We start from the raw sequence: 23847 nt of genomic DNA on the forward strand, positions 1-23847 counted from the left end.
GATTTTCAGCTGGGGTGCCTTCTGTGTGGAGTCTGCATGTCCTCCCTGCATTCGTGTGGGTTTCCTCCGGGTGCTCCGGTTTTCTCCTACATTCCAAAGACATACATCTGGAGCATTTCTTCACAGGCCTCCTCTGAAAATGGGCTCTGTCCCAGTCTGACTATCTCAGTAAACAAATGTTAAATAAAATAAATAAAAATAAAGGTCTAATCAAGCTTAACTCCACCACTGTCTACCTGTCCAACTTTGTGAACCATGTTCATCTTTCTATTCTGTCCTTTACCCCCATCCCCTAAACCCCTAAACCCTCCTTTCCAGCTTCTTTCTGCTCACATAGCTCTCCTTTATGTTTCATCTTTGCCCCCACCCCTTATCATCTGAATTAAATCAATCTGCCAATACTTCCATACTAATATAAAATCAGTGACTGAAGTTTATTGCCAATGATGCATCCCGCAGAATGCCAGAATAATGTGAAGTCACAAGACAGCTCCGACATCGGTTGTATATATGTAGCCATTATATGTAGCTATGAAAAACTGCCCATGGAAGCTGCCACCCAAAGAAAGGTAAAATTCAGAACATGAGCCCTGAAAATGAAAAGGTTATTATCAGGGTGATTCTTGATTCATAGCTGTGCTAAATCCTCAATCTTTAACTTTCTCTCTTGTACCATTAATGTGACTCCTTCTACTAACTTCAAAACCATTCTACAGCTACTTATTGGATTGGGTACCCACTAACATTTGGATCTCTCACTTTTTTGTTTTTCCTCTCTTTGACTCTCTCAGTCTTTCTTAAGTCACAACCCAGCTTCCATGCACTTCCTTCAAATCCATCTGAGATCGACAGCAATGTATCAGGCCTCCCCCAATGTTATATACGATATTGTTTGCACTCATTTGATTGGTTGAGAGGAAGCCTGTGGTTATCAGCTCATCTTTATCCGCTCTTAGATGATGCTTCTCTAGCCCTGATCTGATCTTCCCATTTCCTTTCTATTCTTGTTCTCGCCTTCCCCATAGTTTGGCTTTGTTCGTGGAGTATCCTGTTTAATAAATCTTGTAAATTTCTGTGAGAGGGTAACACAAGGCCTGGACAGCAGTCATTCTGTCCATATAACATAGCTTGACCTTGCCCAAATATTTGATATCATACCACGTGCTCACATAATTAACAAAATAAATGTGCTAAACTGACCTCATGTTTGCACTTGTTTCCCACCTTTCCTGTAACTAATCTAGTCCAGGTACAGATTTGCTGCATCCAGGACTGTTTGTAAGCTTCTGAGCGGTGCCAAAGTCTGCTCTTTGATTTTTCCCTTACATTTGCTAGTTGTCTCCTCTCCTCTCCTGCACTTTTACTAGCTTATTAGTCTAGCACTTTACCAGACTTCTTGTAGCAATTATTGCAGCACACTAAACGTTCTACAAGGAAACAGCTCCAGTACTTATTATTAAGGCCCACCCCTCCAGGCATGTCTAAAATGACAGTTCCCTGTGCTTTTTCCTATTAACCTGGTGAACTTGGGCATCCTGAGGCAATGTAGCAACTGTCTCGTGTACACTGACATCCCTCTCATCTTACCTCCCAACACTCAGACTTGCGAGAGATGCACTTATATATCCAAATTGGAAGCCACGCACTCTCCAGCCAAGACTGGAATAGCTGGTCAACAGGAGAAGATCAACACTTGCACCACACCACATGGAACACATAGCCCTCCAGAACATACACCAGCACTGCTTTCACATAGAAACACAAACCACACACCCACCTTCGTGGAGGTTCTCAGTAAAAATCTACCCAAACAGCAGAGACCTCCAAGGCAGAAACACACTCAACCACCACAACACAACACTAATCATGAGAGACATAACTGTCCTAAACAGTGAGCCACTCTACCAAAGCCCCTAAGGCAAAACAGAATGCCCAACACACTAGTCATAGGTGACTCGATAGTGAGGCACACTGATGTCTAACTCACTAGATTGAATAAGGAGAAAGTAACAGTCAGCTGCCTGTCAGGTGCCAGGATCTGCCACATAACGCACGCACTCCCTCAACAACAGGTACAAATATGACTGTCATTGTACATGTGGGTGTGAATGACCTGAGACGTACCTCCCTGGACTACATGAAAAGAGACATGGAGGAGCTCTTGGATTATGTTGCCTAGGTGGGTATGACCCTAGCCCTGAGCAGCATCTTACCATCACCCAGAATGATACCACAGTACAAGTAAAAAAATGATTGATTTCAACAATTGGCTAAGTTTCTGGTGTCATTGTAAGATGATCCAGTATCCGTCTGCCTGGGATGAAATGATTGACAGACCTCAATGCTTTGACAGAGATGGCCTGCATCTGTCACCCCTGGGCTTCCGGATACTGGCCAAGGTTTTGTACCACCCCTATAGTGCCTTTTTTAGGCAGTGTTCCAAAGACCAAATTACCACCATAACAGCTACAAACAAATGCAATCTGAGGGTCATGCTGCTCAACGCTAGAAATCTAAATCTCAAAATGCACTTGCTCAAAGCACTCCTTAAAATGGAGAACATTGACATTTGTGCTGTAACAGAGACCTGGTTCAAGGCAGCAGTAAGCAATCCTGCACTACCAGGCTATAACTCATTACACACCTTTTGGCCCCAGAACTTGGATCGAAGCTCCAAAGGCAGTGGTGTTTCCAAATTCATAAATGATGCACACACCTCTAGATTGATAGCCCAACATAACACATGAGAGATACTTCAGGTGCAGCTAACATTGGGTAAGACAGCAATTCAGATTGTAGCCTGCTGTAGGTCCCCAACCATGTCGCAAGACTCACACTCCACGTTCCTAAGCACCCTGGAGAATATTAAGGTCCAGCCTAACACTCTCATACTGGGCAACTTCAACTACCCTTCCATTAACTGGGAAAACTACTCATGTAACGATACACTTGCCCAACATTTCCTGGAATTCATTAATTCCAATGCCCTGGACCAGCTTGTTCTTACCCCCACTAGAAGTACTAACATCCTTGACCTGGTCATTACTAACATGGGCAACCATTGCTCTACACCAATAGTCAACTCCTCCCTGGTTAGATCCAACCACAAACTAATCAGCTTGGAAATCCACATCCTTCCTACCACCCCTCACAAAGGTAACCACCATGAAAAACGTCTCCAAAGCTAACTTTGGGCTCCTAAAAACAAAGGTGGCTAACTTCATGGCAGCCATGCAAATGGAGAATAGTTGCATGACCACCGAATCATACAGCAATGCACTGTACAAACACGTATACGAATGCATGAATCTCATCATACCAAATAGAACCAATATGTTCTCCTCTAGGGAAGCCAATCTGGTGGTCCCCTGCCATAAACAAACTCTGCAACAGAAGGAGGAAACTGATGTGGAAAAAGGTGAAGTCCCAAGACTGGAAAAATTCCCTTATCAGCTTCAACAAAAAGTTGAGATCCCTCATAAAATCCTTTAAAGCTAGCTATGAAAACAGAATTGCAGCAGATAGTAAAGACACCACAAGGTCTTCTATAGTAATGTGAAGAATCTCCACGGCAATACCCAGATTTCCTCTGAGTTACTGCACAATGGTACCTCCTATACCGAGCCAACAGATATTGCCAATATATTGGCTGACAGATCCATTGCCAGCATTACCCCCCCCCCCCCCCACCAAAGGACCAACAACAATACCAGTCAATTGCCAGGCACCCAGTATTACTGCTGCACAGGTTAAAGCAGCACTGTCCAAGGCCAAGAATACAGCTTCTATTGGACCTGACAATATCCCTGGGTGTGTTCTACATGAACTGCAGAGTGAACTGGCACCTCACTTGTGTGCCCTGTTCAATCACAGCCTCACCTCAGGCTTTGTCCCTACTGAATGGCTCACTGCTACAGTCATCCCTCTCCACAAAGGAGGAGTGACTACAGACCCTGGGGAACTATCACCCCATTAGCCTGACGAGTCTGATATGCAAAGCTATGGAATGCATCATCATTGACCTAATAAACAAGGATACAGGGAATCTTCAAATTCTGGATTATACACAGTTTAGTTTTGTGAAGGGTAGATCATACCTGCTCAACTTGGTCGACTTCTTTGAGTCAGTCACCAGAGCTGTGGATGAAGGCAAGGTGGTTCATACAGCCTACCTTGATCTGGCCAAGGCCTTTGACACCATTCCCCATTCAGGAATCATAGAAAAACTCACTAAGCTAGGCATTAACCCCTATATCTCTAGGTGGGTTGCAAACTGGCTCACAGATAGAACCCACAGTGTGAAAGTAAAAAACGTAAAACAGCGACAGAGCAAGTGGTATAAAAAATTAAATGTTTACTGACACAAATAACCAAAGCGCTTTTCGTCAAGCCCAATGCCTGACTTCTTCAAAGGAAATGACATAACATTAACATTCACATTAATATAATTACATAGTTATCTAATCATCTAAAAAACCAGCCTGCTACAATTAATTAATCATCAATCTATTGGTGATACTAAACCAAACCATACTAACACATTATAAGCTCATACCCATAAACATTACATCATTGATGTTAATACTTACACAAACACAAAAATATATAAAATATATCACAAACTACTTTTAAAAAACTTTAAGTGTGTTATCGTCTCTTGAGACTTTTTAGTTTTAAGAGACTAGAGATTGAACAAGTGTCATTTATGCCAGGATGGCAATAAGCATATAGTCTCACCTGCCATAATAACTCTGTTTCCTCTAATTTTAAAGGTCTAGGGCCACCTCTTTGGTTTATCGGGGTATAGTCCAGCCTTCTATATCGGGAAAACCGTGAGAAGGCTGAGAGACCGCATATATGAGCACATATATGCTATCAAAAATCTGAAAATGGAAAACGCTCTAGCTAAACACATTGCTGCTAATCCTGACCACAGTTTTACATTTACTGCAATTGACTACACCCCGATAAACCAAAGAGGTGGCCCTAGACCTTTAAAATTAGAGGAAACAGAGTTATTATGGCAGGTGAGACTATATGCTTATTGCCATCCTGGCATAAATGACACTTGTTCAATCTCTAGTCTCTTAAAACTAAAAAGTCTCAAGAGACGATAACACACTTAAAGTTTTTTAAAAGTAGTTTGTGATATATTTTATATATTTTTGTGTTTGTGTAAGTATTAACATCAATGATGTAATGTTTATGGGTATGAGCTTATAATGTGTTAGTATGGTTTGGTTTAGTATCAACAATAGATTGATGATTAATTAATTGTAGCAGGCTGGTTTTTTAGATGATTAGATAACTATGTAATTATATTAATGTGAATGTTAATGTTATGTCATTTCCTTTGAAGACGTCAGGCATTGGGCTTGACGAAAAGCGCTTTGGTTATTTGTGTCAGTAAACATTTAATTTTTTATACCACTTGCTCTGTCGCTGTTTTACGTTTTTTAGTTTTATTAGTTTTATTTGCCGTTTGTTTTTCCACAGTGTGAAAGTAGCTGACTCCAATCAGACTGCTGACCAGTCACGAGTGGAGTCCCACAGGGTTCGGTCCTGGGTCCTCTCCTGTTTGGTATCTACTTCTCTGAAGTCCAGGCCAACACGAAGGGACTCTGGCTGACAAGGTTCACAGATGATTGCAAGTTGGGAACCATTATTAACTCCCCAAGTGATGTTGACATCCTACAGAAAGGCTTCACTACAACCAACGACTGGTGTCAGAACCATGGCCTTAAGCTCAATTCCATAAAATGTGTCATCATCCCCTTTGGGGAAAACCCAGTTCCAATGAATTACTACATCGATGGTAGTCCACTGAATACAGAAAGCTTTATAAGAGATCTGGGAACACAGGTTGACAGCAACCTCTCCTTCGACCACAACATTGCCACTGTGGTCAGAACGTCCTTCTATGTGGCACATCTCATTATTAAGGGTTTTGCATCCAGGAAGAAAGAGGTCATTGTCCCCTCTACTCTTCTCTCATTAGACCAGTCATTGAGTACAATGCCCCATTTGGCATGTACCTCACTAGACACCTGCAACAACTGGAGAGGCCACAAAAGTACCCCCAAAGAGGATCCTAGGCCTTAAACACTTGTCCTATATGGACAGACTCAAAAAACTCCAACTATTCTCTGCTTCATATTGCCTACTTAGAGGCGATCTCTGCTTGACTTGCAAAGCCATGTCTGACCCAGCTCTGTTAGAAATGCTACATCTAAAGAAATCCCAATCCCTCCACATCACATGCTCCAGGGACCTCAACCTCATTACCACAGTCAACAGAACGTGCTGGAGGAACAGGTTCATAACCCAAAGACTGCCCATGCTATGGAATAGACTTCCCATACATGTCAAACAGAGCACCTCACTGGCCCTCTTCAAGAGAAATCTTGATGAGTGGATGGGAAATAGAAAACTCACCCTGGGCATCACTCCAGTGGCTCTGCTCGACAGATGCACTGGGAACTAAGGTCAGGTAGCATGATGCCAGGGTAATCCTATGGGCTAGGCTTGTAAAGGCTCCAGGGCCATTAGCCTAGTACACACTTATGAACCTATGTAATTAGGAGGATAGAAATCTGGCTGAGGAACAGAACCCACACAGTGAGGGTGGCAGATGGCCCTGAAAGAGCAAGAAGGTAACTGGTGGAGTCCCTCATGGATCCATTTAAGGTCCTCTACTATTTGGTATATCATTTTCTTATCTCCAAATTGAAAAAAATATATCTGTGATTAACTAAGGTTGCAGATAATTATAAAGTGGGTATCTTCCTCAAATCCCCTTCTGTTGTACAGAAGTCACAATTTGAACATTCACATGATAATTGATGATGCACAGAAAATTGGTTAAATAAATGTTAAACAGAGTAATACTGTTGCATTTTATAAACCATTCCTCAACCCAGCTTACAGTATAGGCAATACCCAAGTCCAAAATGAAGATGTTGCGAGAGACCTTGGGTAGATAAGTCCCCATCTCCTTTGACCATCATGTTACAACAGTGGTCTGGAAATCCTTCTATCTGGTGCCACTGATTGCAATGGGTATCTCTCCTAGATCCAAAGAAGTCCTTACACTGCTATTTCCTGCACTGATTAGGCCCATCACAGAATATAATGACCCCCTTTGGGATGTACCATACTGGACATATTATGTAGTTGAAGACACTCCAGTGTTTCGTAACAAAAAAGATCATGGGTTTACAAGATGTGAGCTTCTATTAGATGCTGGTGGCACTGCCCCTGTACTCAGTGCCTTATAGATTCCTTAGGGGTGATCTGTACCCTCCTTTTCTGGCTATTAGGGACTTGGCAAGACCTCTTATATCACCACAAATCAGACAGTACAATGAAAAGTAGAACCAGAGACAGATCTGAACCTGGTCCAGCAAATAAACAAATCACAATGGGGAGACAGCTCTATCACACAACAAACCACCCCTTCCCTCGAATAAACTCAGACTCCATATCAAACAACGTGATGCACTATATTCCTTTAAAAATGAGTTAGACTATTGGATAGGAATTCACAAACCCCCCCCCCCCCCCACACACACACATGACTGGCTTACCTCTCCTTGAAAAAGTGAGCTATGGTCTGAATATGTGTACTGGCAAGGTATAAATGACCATGTAGCCCAGTTGACTTCTATAGTCTATAGTTCTGTACCTGCTTAGGACATAACAGCAAGATGGTAACTAATGTTTATAAATGCTGTATAGTGAAAAATGCATACATTTTTCAAAATGTCTGTTACTGAACCACATAATTGTACTCAAATTAGAGCTTACAGAGGGAGTTATTAAGAAAATGTGGGAGAGGTAGGATCCTGCTCATTGGATGCTTAACCTAGCTGGCACTCATTGCTAAGAGTAAACATGGCTGCTATATAGTACTTTTAAAAAGTCTGTTGTCCAGTATGGTTCTGAGCTCCTCCTCCCTCATGTTAGGTAACTATGCAACCTCTGTAATCTGCATCTAGAAGTTTCTCAGCTTCTAAACCATGAAGGGTGTATTGCTTTTGCTGAAACTCTGAAACTATGTGATGACATTTGGATTTTTTATTAAAGCTATTAGAACATTTACATGGGGTGGCTGTGGTGGTGCAGCAGTTAGCATTGCCACCTCCCAGCAAGAGGTTCTCTGGTTCAATCCTTGGCTAGGGTACCTTCTGTTCAGAGTTTGCATGTCCTCCCTGTGGTCACGTGGATTTCCTCCAGGTGCTCCGGTTTCCTCCCAAAGACATGCTGTAGGTGGATTGGACACTCTTAATTGGCTCTAGGCATGAGTGGTTGCATACATGTGCCTTCTGTGTAAGGTTGGGTGCCGGGCTGGCAACTTGACACTGTAAAACTCCACTACCAATCATGAGCGGATAGGTGATCCGCTGTGGTGACCACTAACCGGGAAAAGCTGAAAGAACAACATTTATATAGTTTAACCATGTGACCAATGTTTTTTGTCTATTCTAGTTAAATGCCTTGCTTAGAGTAAAACAGTATGCGATTGGAATCTACGTGAAGCAATATGAAGTAAAAAAACATAGCTTATTTGCAGGCTGTTGCTTTAACATTCTGCACCTACCAGTTACACTTAAACTCCATCTTTATTTTCTGTCAGGTGTATAAAGTAGAATTGGCTGAAGGTGAACAAGCAGCTTACCCTGTACTGTGTGAGAAGACGCATTACATCAGAGAGGGAATTCACATGCTGCAAGGCATAATGCAGTCCTAAACATAACCACTGTGGGTGAGGAGGTGGGTCGGTAGGGGGTAGGCAGGATCAGGTAACAGTAGGCTCTTGCATTCCAGCTACTTCCCTTACTGCAGTTAATGGAACACACCTCTTAGAATGATATATATTCCTACAGTTTCCGTTACTTATTACACATAAAAAACAAAAACAGTAGGCGGTAAGGTACCTACAGAGGACATACATGCAGCTCTCATGGATATGATTTCAGTTAACAGCTAAATGGATGGGCTGATTACATGAACTTCAGTATCAGTTCTAACTAAAAAATTATATTTTATAGATCTTTTCTGGCAGGCCTAATTGTTGTTTCAGCAATAATATATGCAGTACTAGAAGAAACATACATCTCTGATTTGTACATGCCCTACAAATAATGATCACCTAGGCTGCAGTCTTTTCCATAAATTACTTACTCTATTGTCATCCTTGTCACAGAATCCAACGTTAGGAAACCTGCTGTCAAGAAGTGATTCTTATACTGGCTCATCTTTATGGAGTCTAGCCATTCACTTACTGTCACAAACATAGGATAGTCACTGACGTCTCCAGGGGAGTCCGGCATTCTGAAAATAAGGAAGAAATACTAATGACAGAGAAAAGGTAATAGTCTAAAACACCACCTTCTAGACACATGACAATTCATTATATTCTGGATCTGACAAATATATTCTTCAGAGAACTTGATATTTTGCTGAGAGTCTAAGTTATTTCTTTGAAGGTAGCCTCATCAAAGACAACATAAGTGAGTTCATATAGCTGAAAATCAACCCACAAGATGTTTTTGATGAAATACAACTCTTATCAAAAATGCAAACATGCAAACAAAATGCTCAAAAGACAAACACACACCTACCCCCCACATACTCAAAACACACATCCAAACACCATCCCCCACACACACATAGACCCCCCTCCCCCCACACACAATTACACAAAGTATTTCTAAGTATGCGGTAGAGTCCACACACACCTACCCCCCACACATACTCAAACACACATTCAAACACCATCCCCACACACACATAGACCCCCTCCCCCCCACACAATTACACAAAGTATTTCTAAGTATGAGGTAGAGTCCACACACACCTACCCCCCACATACTCAAACACACATCCAAACACTGCCCCCCACACACACACACATAGACCCCACCCTCACCACACACACAATTACACATAGAATTTTTAAGCAGGAGGTAAAGTCCACCATATTCTCATACAGGATAGGACAGCCCATCTAACCACTAACCCTAAACCTAAAGTTAATTGCAACTGTAATTTTAACTCTAAAACTTAACCATAAACCTGGTTGTAATCCTAAACAAAACAAAAAAACTGAGCCTACATACATTCAACAACAAGCCTTGCATTCACTGTAATATCAGCAAAAGGCTGACTTTGATTAAAACAATTTGATAAAACTGGATTTAATTGAACCATCCTTGAATAGCTTTCTGACTCCCTATTTACTGCAATGGGATTAAATAATTGTTTTATACATCAGCCACTGGATGAGTGGTGTTTAATAATGGAGTCTAGTTAATTTAGCAAGTATCAGTAGGTAAGTTTAATCCTGGATCTTGAAGGATGACATTTATTGGATTGCCATATACAGGCTGATCCACATCTTCATTTGTTAGCATCCGTGCATCACTCAGAACATTAACAGTTTTCTTTTCAACCAGGCCTTCTGTAATGATTATAAAAAGATTTCTTGAAAAGTCATGAGCAAGAAACAACAGATTAACAGATGAAACCATAAAACAGAAATATGAATGAAAGAAATGATATTCAACCAATACTTATAGTTATGGTCTGCTGCCTACAGAAACCACAATCTATGTTAAACCCCTTAAACAAGCTATTCAATAACAGTCTCCAAACAGGCTTTGAGTTGGAAAAATGGAGGACAGCAACAGTCATCCCCCTGCATAAGGGTGGGGCATCAACGGACCAGGAAAATTATGGATCCATAAGTCTGACCAGCCTCATCTGTAGGGTTATGGAAAGGATCATTATGGAATTTATAAATAAGGACGTAGGTAACCTACGCACTCCTTGAAGGCCTGTTTGGTTTGGTCAAGGACAGAGCCTGCCTGCTTAACTTGGCTGACTTCTTAAAAAAAGGTTATTGAAACAATGGATGATGGTAAATCAGTATGCTGCACATATCTAGACCTTGGGAAGACACTTGACATTGTTCCACACTCAGCTATTATTGATAACCTCTCCTGGCTAAAGTTAATTCCTAGGTAACTCGCTGAATAGCAAACTGGCTCACAAAATGAACCCATAACATTAGGGTAAGGTGGCTCTATCTCCTCCAAAAGACCTGTAACTAGCAGTGTACCCCAGGGATCAGTGCTTTGGCCACTCTTCTTTAGCATTTACTTCCTGGATGTCAAAGCTAATGTTAAGGACTTATGGTTTGCCATCATAAACTCTGCAGAGGAAACCAAGTTCCTCCAAGATGGCCTTTCACAAACAAGTAGCTGGTGATGTTACCATGGACTAAAACTAAATGGTAAAAACTGTATAATAGTCTCCTTTGGCAATCATGATGTCCCTTGTAATTATCATATCAATAACCCCCCACCCTTCAGCATCAATCTGGTAGTTAATGACATGGGAACACATGTAGACAACAAACTATCTTTCTATCACCATGTATCCACTATTGTGAGAAAGTCCTTTTTCATAACTAGTAACAGTATGGAGTCTAGTTCCTCACATGTGACCAGTCCACTGTATTCGGCACTTATTATGTCAATCATTGGGTATAATGGTCACTTTGGTCTGCACCAGTCTAAACAAATTACACAAGCTGAATGACCACAGTGATTTCTGACCAAGAAAATCAAGGGCCTAACTCATAGAAACTACACTAACCACCTCAAAGTCTTGTCCCTCTTCTTGGTCTTATAAAGGCTACTGAGAGGAAATCTCTGTCTCACATAAACAGCCTCAACAGACACTGTCTTTTGAGATATATTGCAAATCTTCAAGCCCAGTGGAGCATAAACACCTGCTTATGAGATCTTAATCTTTACAACAATATAAAAAGCACATATTGGAGGGATAGAAATGTATCACAAACACACCACTATTTTGGAATAGTCTTCCTCTCCACATAAAACAAAGTACGTCCTTTACTCTATTCAAAATTAATCTGGACAGATTCATGGGAAACCACAAATTTACACCTATCCATTATGGCTAGGAGTAACACGTAAATGTTCTGCCTGCCTCTGAGTTAGTCGTACTTAAATTATAAGGGATAAAAATGTCATGGTAAGAGAGCACCAGGCTTCTAAACAATTTCATGGATCAATAGTCTGGCAAGTACCTATGAGCTTGGGAATGTATACACCTGTGAAGCTCACCTGTCTTCTCTTTACCCTGAGGTGCTACAGCCAAGGGTATTTCCTTGAACTCTTGTGTTCACTCTAGTCAATATACAAGTCTTCATCTTTGTGCCTGTTGACTTTAGCGCCTTTTCAGACTACTGGTGGCAGCTGATTGTGGCAACCAGTGGTTTATGCTGTAGGCTGACTGTTTCACTACATTTATTTATTTATTTATTAATTATTTATTTATTATTCTACCCCAATGCCCTTTCCTTACTAGAAGGAAGTCTAAGTTAGCTGCACGAAGGCTACTTTTGTATATAATCTTCTGACTGTTTCTTGCTGAAGCATGTGTTGGCTACTAATAAGCCATTTGCCTGACAGAATTCTAGAATAGTCTATCTTTCTTTATTGTTGTTATCTCACCCATGTGGGCCAGACAGTCCTTATATCTTGTTCTATGTAACCTGATATGAGTATTCAGGACCCCTCTTATTGACACCAGCTCATGTTGTACTTCTTTATCTAGTAGCTCTTTTCCTCTCTCACAATCCTGCCACGGGGCACAACCCTGCCAAGGGACACAAGCAAACATTAGGGATAGTGCTCTATCCTTACACTTGTATCTGATTGCCAAGAGTCTATCACTTATTCTGATGACATCCCTCTCCGTCTTCTGAAGACACTCCCTCACCCCAATTCCCCCACCCCATTTCTAGTATGTCCTCCCCCTGTGTAGTAGACTGTGGATCCCAAGCCAAGTGGCTTTAATGCACTGCCCTTCCACCTTGATTCCCAGATACCTAGGATGTCCAGTTCCCTCTTATCATCATGTTATACTCTTCAAAGCTGCATCCTCTCAGTGAACCTCTATTCAGTGTGCATTTTCAAAGTAGAATATGTATATATAGAGAAATTAAATATATTCTAAAGGAACTTTGTGAGTCTTTTTCTAGAAAAAACACCGAAGCATACAACTATTTGAGGATGAAGTGGGTGTCCAGCATGCTGCCATGGTCAGTCATAGGGTGCAGACAGCTTTCTATGCTATGAATGTTACATACTCATAAATAATGTATACATATGTGTAAAAATATGCCTCATTATCCACAAAAGTGGAAGTATTGATATCTTCATAGAACAGTTTCCAAAGGAAGCCTCACAAACATAGGTACTATCATAATATACAGACATTAAACTCAGTGCTAAGAAATGCTAATTACCATGTTGATAATACACCCCTAATAGTCGACCCAGTGGTCAGGGATCTGGGTACACACATAGACAGTAACATTACCTTTGGCCACTATGTGACCACAGTGGTGAGGAAATCCTTCTATGTTGTGCAAATTATAAACAAGGGCATGGCTTCTAGAGCCAAAGAGATCATTATCCCTCTGTACTCTGCCTTTATCAGACTAGTCATAGAGTACAACACTCCCTTCAGTATGTACCTGACCAGCCATATGCATCAACAAGAGTGACCTCAGAGGTTGCTTACAAAAAGAATGCAAAGTGTAACAAACCTACCTTATACAGAGCACCTTAAAGCCCTTTCCCTCTACTCAGTCCCCTACAGATTGCTGAGGGATGATCTATGCTTGGCTTACAAGGCATCCCACAAACCCCACACTTATGAATCTCCTGCATATTCATAAGTCAAAAGGTACCAGAAATACAAGGTCTAGGTTCATAGGTTCATAGGTTCATACTAGGCTATCTGCCCTAGGGCATTTATAAGCCTAGCCAGAATGTGTTTGGCTTTCGCCACCCATTTTAAATTTATTTTGCTATGCCCTTTTTCGAGGTTAGTATACTGTGCCTCTGTCTAACAGTGACACAGAAGTGATACCCGGGGTAAACCTACGATCTCCCATCCACTCATCAAGATTCCTCTTGAAGAGAGTCAATGAGGGACTCTGCCTAACCTGGACTGGGATTTTATTCCAGAGTGAAGGGAGCCTCTGGGTTATGAATCTGTCCCTCCAGCATGTCCTATTTATTTCAGTGCTGAGGTTCAAGTCTCTCGAGCGAGTAGCTCGATGGGATTTGGATTTTCTGAGGTGCAGCATGTCCATTAATTCTGGGTTGGACATGGCTTTATACATCAGGCACAGATTGCCTCTGAGCAGGCGGTATGCCACTGAGTAGAGCTGGAATTTCTTTAACCGGGCAGCATATGGCATCTGTTTGAGCCCTTTGATCCTCTTGGTGAGGTACGTTTGGGGTCTTTCCAGTTGCTGCAGGTGTCTGGTAAGGTACATCCCAAAAGGGGCATTGTACTCAATTATGGGCCTGATGAGGGATGAGTAAAGAGGCACGATGACCTCCCCTGATCTAGATGTGAATCCCTTCATGATTAGGTGGGCTATATAAAATGTTTTTCTAACCACTTTGGCCACGTGGTTGTCAAATGAGAGATTGCTATCAACTTGGGTCCCCAGGTCCCTAATTACTTCTTCTGTACTTAATGGATTACCACCTATGTGGTAATTTGTGGGCACTTTGTTTTGCCAAAGGGGATGACTATACACTTTTGGCATTTAGCTTGAGGCCATGGCTCTGGCACCAGTTGTCTGTTTCTATGAGGCCCTTTTAGAGGATGCTTGTGTCGGCTGGAGAGTCGATTATGGCACCCAGTTTGCAGTCATCTGCGAACTTGGTCAGCCACAGTCCTTCCGTGTTGGCCTGTACCTCCGAGAAATATATACCGAACAAGAGAGGTCCCAGGACTGAGCCTTGTGGGACACCACTTGCAACTGGTTTGGAGTCTGACATGGCTCCAGCAATTCTAACCATGTGGGTTCTGTCCTTGAGCCAGTTTGCAATCCATCTAGTGACATAGGGGTTTATATTTAAACTGGTGAGCTTATCTATAATGCTCGAGTGGGGTATTGTATCGAAGGCTTTTGCAAGGTCCAGGTAGGCTGTGTGGACCACCTTCCCCTCGTCAATGGCCTTGGTGACTGTTTCAAAGAAATCAACCAGGTTTAAGAGGCAGGATCTGCCCTTAACAAAGCCGAACTGGGTAGATCCAGTGTCTGTAGGTCCCCAATATCTTTATTTATGAGGTCCATGATGATCCTTTCCATAGCTTTGCAGACCAAGCTAGTCAGGCTTATGGGGTGAAAGTTTCCAGGATCCATTGAGGCACCACCTTTATGGACAGGGACCACTGTTGCTGTACGCCACTCTTTGGGCACATATCCTGTAGTAAGGCTGAGACTGAACAGTAGTTTTATGTTTGCGTTTAGCTCTTCTTGGGGTTCATGTAGGACGCAGCTTGGGACACCGTCTGCTCCCATTGATGCTGTGTTTTTTGCTTTGGAGAGGGCGGCTCTTACCTGAGCATCTGAGATGTCAGGGGGGCAACACTCTGCTGGGATAGATATTTGCCCTTTTGGTGGGGAGGGGGGGAGAAGTTTGCGCTGAACCTGTCAGCTAGGATGTTGGCAATGTCTGTGGATTCAGTGTATTTCTTGTCATTTTGGACTAATTCTGAGCATATCTGGGAATTACCACCCAGATTCCTAACATAACTAAAGAAAGCCTTGTGATTATCCTTAGTGTCCTGTGCAATTTTTCTCTTGAAGCTGGCCTTAGACAATTTTATGAGTGCCCGTAGTTTTTTGCTAATACTGATCAGTGATGCCTTCCCTTTTTGGGATTTTGCTCTATCATTTAGTAGCTTCCTCCTTCTATTGTATAGTTTGTTTATGGCTGGGGTCCACCAGACAGGACGTCTGCCTTTGGAGGATTGGGTCTTGGTTTTATTTGGGATCGCATGATCCATGCATTCCTGAAGGTGTTCATAGAATGCGTTTATAAAGGATTCTGCAGTCTGGGCCGTATTTTCCACAGGCCCGGGGGCTTTGAAGGATTCCACCTCAGTTTTGAGGAGTATGAAATTTGCTTTAGAGAAGTTTTTCACTGTGGTTTTCTGGGCAGGGAGTGGGGTCGGGATGTGAATATCCAGTGAGATTAGTTTATGGTCTGATCTTACCAGTGAGGGATACACTTCTGGTCTGGAGCATAGAGTCCCCATGTTGGTGATGATCAGGTCCAGTATGTTTTCTCCTCTTGTGGGAGTGGTAGCAAGTTGTTCCATAGCATATGAGTTTATAAATTCTGGGAACCTTTGGGCTAGGTTGTTGGAGCTAGAGTAATGCTCCCAGTCTATGTTTGGGTAGTTGAAGTCACCCAATATAATGGTGTTTGGAGAGACCTTCATATTTTCCAGTGTTCTCAGGAAGGCCGAGTGGGGTTCCTGGGTTTGGGAGGGTGGTCTGTAGCAGGCTATAAAGGGATCTGGATTTTGTGTGCGTATTAAACAGAACATGCAGATGAGACAGATATGTCTCCCAAAGACTTCCCCTCCTATGGAACAGACTTCCCATCTATGAGAAGTTGAGTTTGTCTATTACCCAGTTTAAATGCAACCCTAACCAGTGGATGGGGAATAGGAAATTTACACAGGGCCTGGCACCCATGTCCCTTATGGACAGAGGTAGCTTATAAATGCCTGACCTTCAATGTCCTGTTTGGATGCAGGACATCATTATTCTTTCAGGAAAACTTTCCAGGCTTAGAAAGGACTGCTGGTCATTAGCTAGTGACAGTCTATAAATCTGTCTCACTACAAACATCCGGTTGGTTATGCTGCATCCTGAAGGCTGAACTGCTTTCCTTCCATCATACTTTCTACTACTCGATGTATTCGTTTATCAGTGACCCTCTCCAGAGCTTTCATGCAGTGCTACAGGAGTTTGACATCTCTATACTGCCCACAGTTGTGAATGTTCCCTCTGTTCTTGAACACTGGCACTAGCAGGCTTATTCTTCAGTCATCTGGGATATGTCTTTCTTCCCACATTGCTATGAATACCCTCAGGAGCCATTTCTCCCCTGTCTCACCCAACATCTTGATCACATCTGCCATGACCTCGTCTGAGCCTTTGCTTTCCCTGACTTGATTTTCCTTAGTGATGTCCTTACTTCTTCAATGGGGGCTCCTCCTCTTTCATTGTAGGTTGTGTCTGGGGCAGTACAGCCTTTGTGGGGTTTTCTTCATTCAGAAGCTTCTGGAAGTACTCCCATTTGCCTTTGATTTCCTCTAGACTGGTGAGTAGGTTGTTTCTACCATCTCTTATGACTATCTTCTTTATTTTTCTATCTTTGTCTTGCAATCTGATAAAGAGTCTTTGTGCCATCTACTGTGGTACTTTCCAGAAGCTGGTAGAGTGTCTCTGATGCCCTGTTCTTTTCTATTGCAACTCTTCTCTTCATCCCTTTGTTATATAACCAGTATTCTTTCTTAGGCTGATCCATCGTTTCTGTCTCCCACTTTTTCCTGCACTCCTTCTTTCTTTAGATGACTTCCTGGACTTCTACGTTCCACCACCAGCTTTCCTTGTTTACCTTATTTCCGTACCTGGCTCAGCCACGTATCTGTTCTGTAGTCCTAACACATGATGTTTTTAGGTGCTGCCATTCTTCTTCAGTTCCACCGCTTCACTCTTTTTCCTGAAGTACTAGAGCCCCAAGTATTTCCTTGAATTGTTCTTTACATCCAGTCAGCTTGCAGGTCTCAGTTTAGTCTGTGTTGACCTTACATCCTTACCACTGCTTGCAGCTGATTGTAGTAAGCAGTGGTTTATGCTATGGGCTGGCTGTTTCACTGGGGATAACTTTGCGATCAGTGATTCAACTCCAGTGCTCTCTTTACTAAGAGGAAGTCTACCTGAGTTGCATGTTGGCCATTCTTGTATGTGAACTCTCTCGCTCTCTCTTGCTGAACCATTTGTTGGCCACCATTAAGCCATTTACCCATCAGAAATCTACAGTGGCTTATCCTTCTTTATTCTTGTTGCCCCACCCATGTGGACCCAGGCAGTTCTCATATTCTGTTCTCTCTGTCTGGATATGTGCATTCAAGTCATCCAATATCAACACCAATTCATATTCTGCTTTATCTAGTATGTCCTGCAACTGTCCAAATGCACTCCTTTCCTTGCAATCATCTCTGCTGTGGGGCATAGGCTGAGAGTATGAACAAGTGAGTGCTCTGTCCTTACAATGGAGTCTGACTGCTACGAGTCTATCACCAATTCCAATGACCTCTGATTGTCTTCTACAGCCTCTTACCACAATTCCACACAATTTCTAGCTCATCCTCCACCTGAGTAGTATACTCTAGACTTCAAGCCAAGTGGCTTTGCTGCACTGCCCTTCCATCTAATCTCCTGGATACATATGACAGTGGCGGATCCAGGGATTTACAGAAGGGAGGTGCAGTCTGGAAAGTACACCAGCACTGGAGAAGAACACTGGGTGTCAGGGTCTATTTAGAGATCATGTTAAAATGATCTGATAGCACATGTGAAAAATACAGAGATGTACATTCTGTTGTACAACATTGTTCGGTAGCTGTGGTAGTGGATGGAAGTAACTCCTATCCAGTATACAGCAAATTTACAGATAGCAGCAGGTGTTTCAAGACATACCCGGGTGAGATTTGGTTACTCATAGAAAGTCACAGTCCCTTTCCATAGTGGGATAGTTTGCATATGTATTGTGATAGCCTAGTAAAGAGTTCCAGTGAAGGCAATATCACTACAGCAGGTATCATAGTAAAAGCAAGCAATTTTGTAATGATGTCTGTGAAAACGATGAATAACTTAAGAAACTTAAAGAAATAGTTACGAAAAAATACCCCAAACAAAAACTCATGTTTAGTATATGCAATATATGAAAACAAATGCAACCATTGTAGCATATCACAGAGAAATATAACCCAAAATCTACTTTACTGTCATGTAATATCAAATATAAACCAGAAGCACAAACTTTTGGGCGAATCAGTAAAGATTCTATTTAATTTGTGCAAAAAATAGCAACACAAAACACTTTCTTCAGCAGAATGCAAAAATGTCTTTTAAAAGTTCAGGGCCAATCATTTCATCAACAGACAGTCCCCATAACCACTGCCCAAATGAAGTATCTGGACTGACTGTTTTGTTTCATAGAAACAGTAATCACAGTTTGCATTCCTTCTTGTTTAACCCAAATACATTTCAGTCCTGGAAAGTTAGAATTACTACAGCAAGCACCAGGGGACAGACATTTCTTCTACAGACAGTCCCATATGTATTGTCTTTTGTTTTGGTATCGGGTCTTATCCTGTCAGGTAAAATGAAAAAGAAATTAACGGTTGTATGAATGTATTTTTTCATACGCACAGAGTGGCCATGGTGGTGCAGCGGTTAGCATTGCTGCCTCACAGCAAGAGGTTCTCCAGTTCAATTCTCGGCTGGGGTGCCTTCTGTGTGGAGTCTGCATGTCCTCCCTGTGGTCACGTGGGTTTCCTCTGGGTGCTCCGGTTTCATCCCAAAGACATGCTGTAGGTGGATTGGATACTGCAAATTGGCTCTTGGTGTGAGTATGTGCATGCATGTGCCTTCTGTGGAAGGTTGGGTGCTGGGCTGGCACCTTGGCACCATAAAACTCCACTGCCAATCATGAGTGGACGGGTGATCTGCTGTGGTGACCCCTAACCGGGAAAAAGCCAGAAGAAGTCATCACAGCTTGTATTCCATCTTATTTCTCCCAAATACAAGCTAGTCTTGCAAAGCCAGAATTACAAAAACAAAACAGCAAGGCCAATAATTTAATTTGCAGACAGTCCCCAGAACCATAAACTACCTAAAAGATCTGGTTTGACAGTGACAGGATAAAAAATACATTAATGTATTTTTCTTTCACTTAACAGTAATTTTCAGCCTGACATGATAAAACAAAAGAAAACAAAAACAAAGGGTAGCATTAACGTATTTTGTCTCATACATAAGTACTAGGTTAACTGCTTTGTGCGCTATTTGCACTTTGCATTTTTTTCCCCAAAGGTCAGAATCAAATCTTGTACTTTGTGTCTGTGCGAAAAAAACTTTGATCATTATACCAACCCCAAATCCCCATCAAATAGTAACAACAACATGTATTCCAGCTTGCTTTACAAAAATGTGCATTAGTCCAAAAAGTAATAATTATAACAGCAAGCAACAGGGCTAATAATTTCATCTACAGACAGCCCCCATACATATTTCTATCTATAGCATCTGGACTGACCATGCCAGGTTTAAGCAAAAAAAATAAAACAATTGCTGCATAAATATAGTTTTTCCCACAAAAACTGTAATCACAGCTTGTATGCATTTTACTTCATCCAAAATAATACATTAGTGTTGAAAAGACAGAATTAGACAGCAAACAGTAGGGTCACATTTCTTCCACAAACAGCCCCCAAGCCCTCTGCCTTCCTGAAGCATATGGACTGAAGTGATCCTACTAGGATAAAAATAAATAATAATAATAATAATAATAATAATGGCTACGCTGCAGAAAGACAGCAGTTACAACTTGTATGCCAGTTTGCTTCACCCAGCCACAAATTATTCCTACAAAGCCAAAAGTACAATATCAAACAGCACAGCAGGAACAATCATTTCATCTACAAACAGCTGTGGGCCCATTGCTACCCAAAGTATCTTGTTTGACCCTGCCAGAATTTCAAAAAAAAAAGACTTACCTGCTGCTATCCAGAGGGATTCCAGGATCAACTTTTTCTAAACAAGATAAGGAAATTGCTTCCTTGTCATGTGAATGCTTCAATTTGTTATGAAAATAACTGTGTCCCTAAGTCTTCAAACAGGTTCCTTCGCTTCGGCTGAAAGGTTGGGATGGGTAGGACCACGCATATAATAGGGAAGGGGTATTCCCACATCAAACAGTTGAGAAAAAGTGAAGAAATGTATGAGTAAATTAACTTGCCAATAGGTGCGACTAAACTTGTAAATAACCGCGAGATGTATATTATTAGCATTACCACATTCGAAACTACAGTAATACATTTTACATAAGAGCTAAAGAAATTCTAAAAAAACTACAGTTATTTTGTAGCTGCCTTTTAAGTACCTGTTGCTCTTCTTTCTCATTTCCACATTATTTAGATGAGTTCCTCTCGGCCTCCCTCTTGAGAGCTTCATCAGTCAGGATGGAAGACGTGGTTGCAGTAGGGGTGCCACCTTTTAAATGGGCCAAAGTGGGACATGGGTGTGTGGCCAATATGACACTGACCATGCCATCTACCATGACATCACCACAGAAGCGGTGAAGGAGATGCTGTTATGGGTACGACGGATGGCTGCTGGAGTGGCTAGCTGGCTGGCTGCTGGAGTGGCTAGCTGGCTGGCTGGTTGGCTGCTGGAGTGGCTAGCTGGTTGGTGGGAGTAGCAGCTGCATGGATGGCTTGATGGATGGATGGCTGAATGAATGGATGCCTGGCTGGATGGTTGGCTGGCTGCATGAATGGATGGATGGCTGGCTGCATGAATGAAGGTATAGCTGGCTGCATGAATGAAGGTATGGCTGGCTGCATGAATGAATGGCTGACTGGCTGGCTGGATGAATGGATGGCTGGCTGGCTGGCTGATGGATGAATGGATGGATGGATAACTGCCTGGATGGATGGATGGATGGCTGACTGGATGGCTTGTTAGAAAAAAAAATCTCGGTTGTTTTTTATGCGGCTGTAGAAATGCTTAAAACAAAGCGCTCCCACAGCCACGATCTTTGCAGAGCTCTTCCTGCCCAATCCCCACCCCTTTTATGAATTGCGGCCAATTGCTGCACAAATTAAAGCACCCGGACTTAACAGGCAGCAGCTTTGCTTGCAGGTCTGGATTGGTGATGTAAATGAACTGCTGTGGAAAATCTGGAAGTAATTGCGACTTTTCCATGGCAATTCAGTGCGATTGTAAAGCGGGACTTTTCAAGTCCCACTGCTTTGCACAGCAGGCAACGGAATGAGGCAGCTCAACCCGTGAGTATCCCGCTGACAATGGGATGGGTGGCAACCTTAGGATGCAGTAGTCACTGAGGATTTTAAGATGACTGGCTCCTCCAACTGCGTCTTCCATCATGACTTGTAATATAAAAACACAAAAAATAAAGCCTCTGTGGGTTGAAATTGGAAAATATAGTAAATGAGGTACATTCCCAACTGTGTATCGTGTTTGCAGTATATTTTTTAATTTCAGCTGAAAGAGTTTAAATTTTTTTTCTGTTAAGTTGTATGGCAGGTTGTCAAAAAGGGGGTAGTGCATGCCCCTGTGCCATGGCCTAAATCCACCACTGTATGATGTCATTATATGCCATCTGCAGACAGGAAGAGTTAGCATTATACAGGTAATTCTCAACTATGACAACACTGTTCTGTAAATGGGCCTCAGAATTGGAACTGGCCATTTATCCTGATCTGAGGAGGGTCTCCTGTGATTAAGTGGTACCTGGAGGACAGGATTGTTGAAGATCTACTCACGGTGACCTGTAGTTCACTTCTTACTAGTGCTGTGGAGATTCTCACTCCCTAGAGTGGAGATCCAGGCCACTTGCAGATAAGTAACCAAGGTCTGACTATGACCCACATTTGTTGCAGAGATTTGGATGAATATTGTAGCAATACTAGCAAAGGATGGACCTTCTTGAGGATAAGCTTATTCTGCTGCATCGAACTGTGTAGCATTGAGCCAATGTGAATAATTGCATCCTGTTTAATCAGCATGTAATTATTTAACTACAAAACATACAAAACCTAGAATGTCTGCCAGTAAAAAGATGGTCATAAAACACACACATTTGTTTCAGTTGGGAACCCCCCCCCCCCCCCCGCACATATCAAGGCTGAGACTGCACAACCTCAAAGAAGGACAAAGTGAGGGGGTGCAGGGCTCACCTTCTTAGGTTTTTTTTTCTGAGTCTGACTGCAGTGGCAGAATGCCAGCGGTCTTCTCTATTTGGCATTGTGAACACCAACTAACTATCCTGAAACAGTAGGACTCCCTCCAGCTGTACATTTCTGGGCAGTTGCAAGCTGTTCAGGTAGGCCTGATTTGCTCCTTGGACAATGCAATTTATCTCTTATATCCACAATCTGAATATGATTTTTGATAATCAATGTACAATGAAATACCAGTGGTCAGCTATCATCAAGACACCCTATTTCCTTTGAAAGAATATTTGCATTAAGCAACTGATACTACCTCTGAACCTAAACATATTGGGAAATGCACTGGTACCTTCCCTCCTTGACTCCCATAATAACCTTAACGAGGGACTCATAGACAGAAATTTGGCACGGTCACAGTAGATGTAGCATTCTCCTGTTAGATCATTACAATGGCTTCTAGTTGCTCCCAAGTGGATCTTTAACATTTCACTCTGCCCTAGTCTGCCCTTCTCCATGTGGGTCCTGTCTACTTAAAGTAATTGCTGAGATCTTATCTCTGGGCTTGGCATCTCAAATCCTTGAAGGTAGGACTACTGCCTGTTTCATGAATGTTGGAGACTTCAGGCAGAATTTTACTTTGTCTAACTTGCTCCATTTCTGTGGAAGCATCTACCTTCTCGGATACAGGTAAGTAAATTTGTGAGCTCTTTTAGGTGGCCATCTAAACTTCAGCTCTTTATGAGTGTTTACTTTTACCATGGCAAAGGTACTCCCAACAAATTCAGGTGGCTGAACTTTTGATATAACTGTATATAGTTAAGTACTGTTTTAATGGCTGCTTCTGCTGTGGGCACTCAATCAGTTTTATGTAGTGGTGATGTTTTCATTCTGTTAGATGCTCAAATTTAAACTTCAGGCAACCTAGATTTCTCATCCATAAGAATA

General features: G+C 42.1%; 1 protein-coding gene across 1 annotated transcript in view; it reads right to left on the bottom strand.

The window, feature by feature from the left end:
• EPHA6 (EPH receptor A6) overlaps positions 1–23847 on the bottom strand; it is a 4848151-nt gene that overhangs the window by 18110 nt on the left and 4806194 nt on the right. Inside the window, exon 16 of the mRNA XM_044072160.1 lies at positions 9184–9333. Within this exon, the coding sequence (XP_043928095.1) occupies positions 9184–9333 (150 nt within the window). The remainder of the gene's footprint in view (positions 1–9183; positions 9334–23847) is intronic.

Source organism: Protopterus annectens, chromosome 5.part0 (genome assembly GCF_019279795.1).
Source record: "Protopterus annectens isolate FY-2018-M chromosome 5.part0, PAN1.0, whole genome shotgun sequence".
Classification (NCBI taxonomy): Eukaryota; Metazoa; Chordata; order Ceratodontiformes; family Protopteridae; genus Protopterus; species Protopterus annectens.